At 38.7% G+C, this 3,324-nt stretch overlaps 1 protein-coding gene across 1 annotated transcript; it reads left to right on the forward strand.

Annotated features, from left to right (window-relative positions):
• The first annotated feature begins 225 nt into the window (after nt 1-225).
• On the forward strand, nt 226-2,591 carry LOC133866803 (cytochrome P450 CYP82D47-like). Its single transcript, XM_062303448.1, has 2 exons — nt 226-1,235; nt 1,462-2,591. Exons 1-2 carry the CDS (start codon nt 267-269, stop codon nt 2,092-2,094), a joined length of 1,602 nt encoding a protein of 533 aa, XP_062159432.1. The 5' UTR covers nt 226-266; the 3' UTR covers nt 2,095-2,591.
• The last annotated feature ends 733 nt before the right edge of the window (nt 2,592-3,324 follow it).

Below are 3,324 nucleotides of genomic sequence, written 5' to 3' on the forward strand. Positions count from 1 at the left end.
TAAACTTTGGTCTAATTCTTCAAGGATGTGTCCTCTGACTTTTTGTAAGCAGGCCATTGTCAATATGTCATTATTGTTAATTTACTAGTCCGCGTGCATGACCTCATCACACTCATCAAAATTTTTCTTTATACAATTAATTTGCTATTTTTTCGTATATTATCATTATTCACGTATTGAATTATCAGCCTGGATTATTGAATATATACCAGGGATTGCGCGCAACAGACCATACCTCTTCTCCTCAAACCTGGCCTCCATCGTCCATGCAGAAGCAGGTTCTTTGCCTCTTTTCTCACGCATCCGCTACAACTTTCATGGCCACTATCCTTGCTTTTTTTCTGTTCCTCTTCTTTCTATTATGGATATTAAGAAGAATCCAAATAACTCCTCGTAAAACAATACTTCCACCAGAAGCTGGTGGCGCCTGGCCTTTGATTGGCCACCTGCACCTATTACGAGGGTCAAAACCAGCCCATATAACATTGGGTAACATGGCCGATAAGTATGGATCAATCTTCACTATCCGGCTTGGCGTACATCGTACTCTCATAGTGAGCAGTTGGGAGATTGCTAAAGAGTGCTTCACCACCCATGACAAAGTCTTTGCCAGCCGTCCAAAAGCTATAGCTTCAGAACTCATGGGCTACAACTATGCCTTGTTTGTGCTTAGCCCTTACGGTCCTCACTGGCGCCAAGTGCGTAAAATAGCTACCGTCGAGGTCCTCTCCAACCACCGCCTTGAGATGCTCAAAGACATCCGAGAGTCTGAAGTAAATACATCTATAAAAGAGATATATGAGCTCTGGGTCAAGAACAACAACGTGTTGGTAGAGATGAAGAGATGGTTTGGGTCCCTATCCCTAAATGTATTATTTAGGATGGTTATTGGGAAGCGATTTGATGGGACTGCAACCAAGAATGAGAATGAATGGAACGATCAATCCCGGAAGACATTAAAAGATTTCTTTGAGTTGAGTGGTACGGTTGTGGCAGCAGATGCGCTTCCTTACCTAAGGTGGTTGGACTTGGGAGGGTACGAGAGGGCAATGAAGCGAACTGCAAAAGAATTTGATGTTGTGGTTGAAGGTTGGTTAGAAGAACATAAGCAAAGGAAGGTTTCCGGTGAGGCAAAGGGACACAAAGACTTTATGGATGTGATGTTGTCTATTGCTACTGACAACGAAGAGAACTCCAATCATGATGCTGATACAATCACTAAAGCTACATGTCTGGTAAGCTTTTGAACTCCGATCATCTTTTTGTTGTCTAGCTTTTAAATGACGTGAATTTAATTTTTTAACTTAAAAAATTACATTTTGTAAGTCACCTTTTGAAAATATATATATATATATTTTTAAACCCATGCCATCGATCAGAAAGACACCAAAAAAATGCTAGAAGGCGTACCCAAGCTTTTTAGCCGGATCATCTCATGCTTCCACTTTCTTGCTTTTGTAGTCCCTTCTCGTAGCGGGCGCAGACACAATAGCAACAACATTGACATGGGCTCTGTCTTTGCTTCTTAACAATCGGGAAGCTCTAAAGAAAGCACAACAAGAGATAGATGTCCATATTGGGAGGGAGAGACAAGTAAAGGAATCAGATACGAAAAACTTGGTCTATCTCCAAGCTATCTTCAAAGAATCAATGCGTTTACACCCTGCCGCATCGCTATCTGTCCCACATGAGTCCACGGAAGACTGTACTTTGGCTGGCTACCACATTCCAGCAGGCACGCGACTCCTTGTTAATTTTGCAAAAATCCATCGAGACCCACATGTTTGGTCTGATCCAAATGAATTTCGGCCAGAAAGATTCCTTACAACCCATAAGGGTATTGATGTTAGGGGCCAGCATTTCGAATTGTTACCATTTGGTGCCGGCAGAAGAGGGTGCCCGGGAACTTCATTAGCGTTACAGGTTATGCAACTTACACTTGCCACCTTGTTGCAGGCTTTTGAAATTGCAACCCCTTTAGAAGAGCCCGTGGACATGACCGAGAAAGTTGGAATTAACAACCAGAAAACCACACCAGTTGAAGTCCATCTCACTCCACGCCTTCCTACTCAACTATATGCATGGTTTGATTAGATATTTGATAACTAAAATGCGGGCTACACTATTTCATAATAAGTAATGCTATTGAGTAAACTGTTCTACGGCTGCCATACAACTAAGATAACGTGGCAGTAAAATCAGCCATTGATTTTCTTTTTAACAAGTGTTGATTCTAGGGCTGACTATTACTTTCACATTATTAAATTGTATGACAGCCGTATAACAATTTACTAAATAACATTACTCTTTAATAATTAGTGTGCGCAAGGATTCCTTCTTATGTTTTTCGTTTTACATTTTGGGCTATTGGGGTGTGCTTATGTGTTACGTGGCAAGAATCATTCACGATCAAAGGGAAGTAAGATGTAGACATGCAATAAAAGGACTCCAGGAATAAGAGCATATCTGCTCAGTAGAATTCTAGAATAAGAAGATATCTCCTCAGTAGTTTAGTAGTAATAGTATTTATCAATATATGTAGTTCAAAACCCAATGTAATTCATCGACTATGTTCTTATCGGTTCTTAGCTTGTAACACTTATTTAAGTTGGGGATTGATGAATAATATTACCAATTATCAATATTTCAACTATTCAGTTGTTTGGGAGGTCTTGGGTTGTATCGCCCCTAAAATTAATCAATTTATTTGGAGTGTTACTAACAAGACTCCACACTTATTAACTGGTAATTAGTTGGTGGTATTACCCTGAACACTTAACTTACGAGAGTAAATCATATAGCCGAAAGCGGAATAAAAATGATATAAGTTAATACTAAAATATCTTAAACAATTCAACATCTATCATCGAATATAAACATAGAGCTCCCAAAAGAGTCTTTAACTTAGTATTTTCAACTCAGCGAAATACTCCCATCTAAATACCAATCTGGTAAACCTGTTAACTTGCAAAACATTTAAAGTATTTCATAGTGAAAAGTAACTGCGTAAGTTAACGACTTAGTAAGTAAATTATCACAAAGCTGGTTATGTAATAAGCCTTAGATAACATTCTATATCCTTTATAAACCGTGACATATGTTTTACAAAATGATACGTGTTGTCCCCATTATTATGCCAGTAGAAAAATGAGTAATTTACTTTCAAGTATAGGAAATACAATTCTGATAATAATTCACTTATATTGTAATGTATGGACTCATGAATAGAACATATGTTTGGTGCTGTCTCTAGAAACCTGTAGTAAAATATTGGTGTCCCGGATTTTGCCGCAAACCGTCATATATTAATAGCTCGAGCGAATT

This window comes from Alnus glutinosa, chromosome 4 (genome assembly GCF_958979055.1).
Source record: "Alnus glutinosa chromosome 4, dhAlnGlut1.1, whole genome shotgun sequence".
Classification (NCBI taxonomy): domain Eukaryota; kingdom Viridiplantae; phylum Streptophyta; class Magnoliopsida; order Fagales; family Betulaceae; genus Alnus; species Alnus glutinosa.

Coding starts and splice junctions, on each gene's coding strand:
- LOC133866803 (XM_062303448.1), top strand. CDS start 267: ATGCAGAAGCAGGTTCTTTGCCTCTTTTCTCACGCATCCGCTACAACT. Junction 1,236..1,461: donor TCACTAAAGCTACATGTCTG/GTAAGCTTTTGA, acceptor TTGCTTTTGTAG/TCCCTTCTCGTAGCGGGCGC.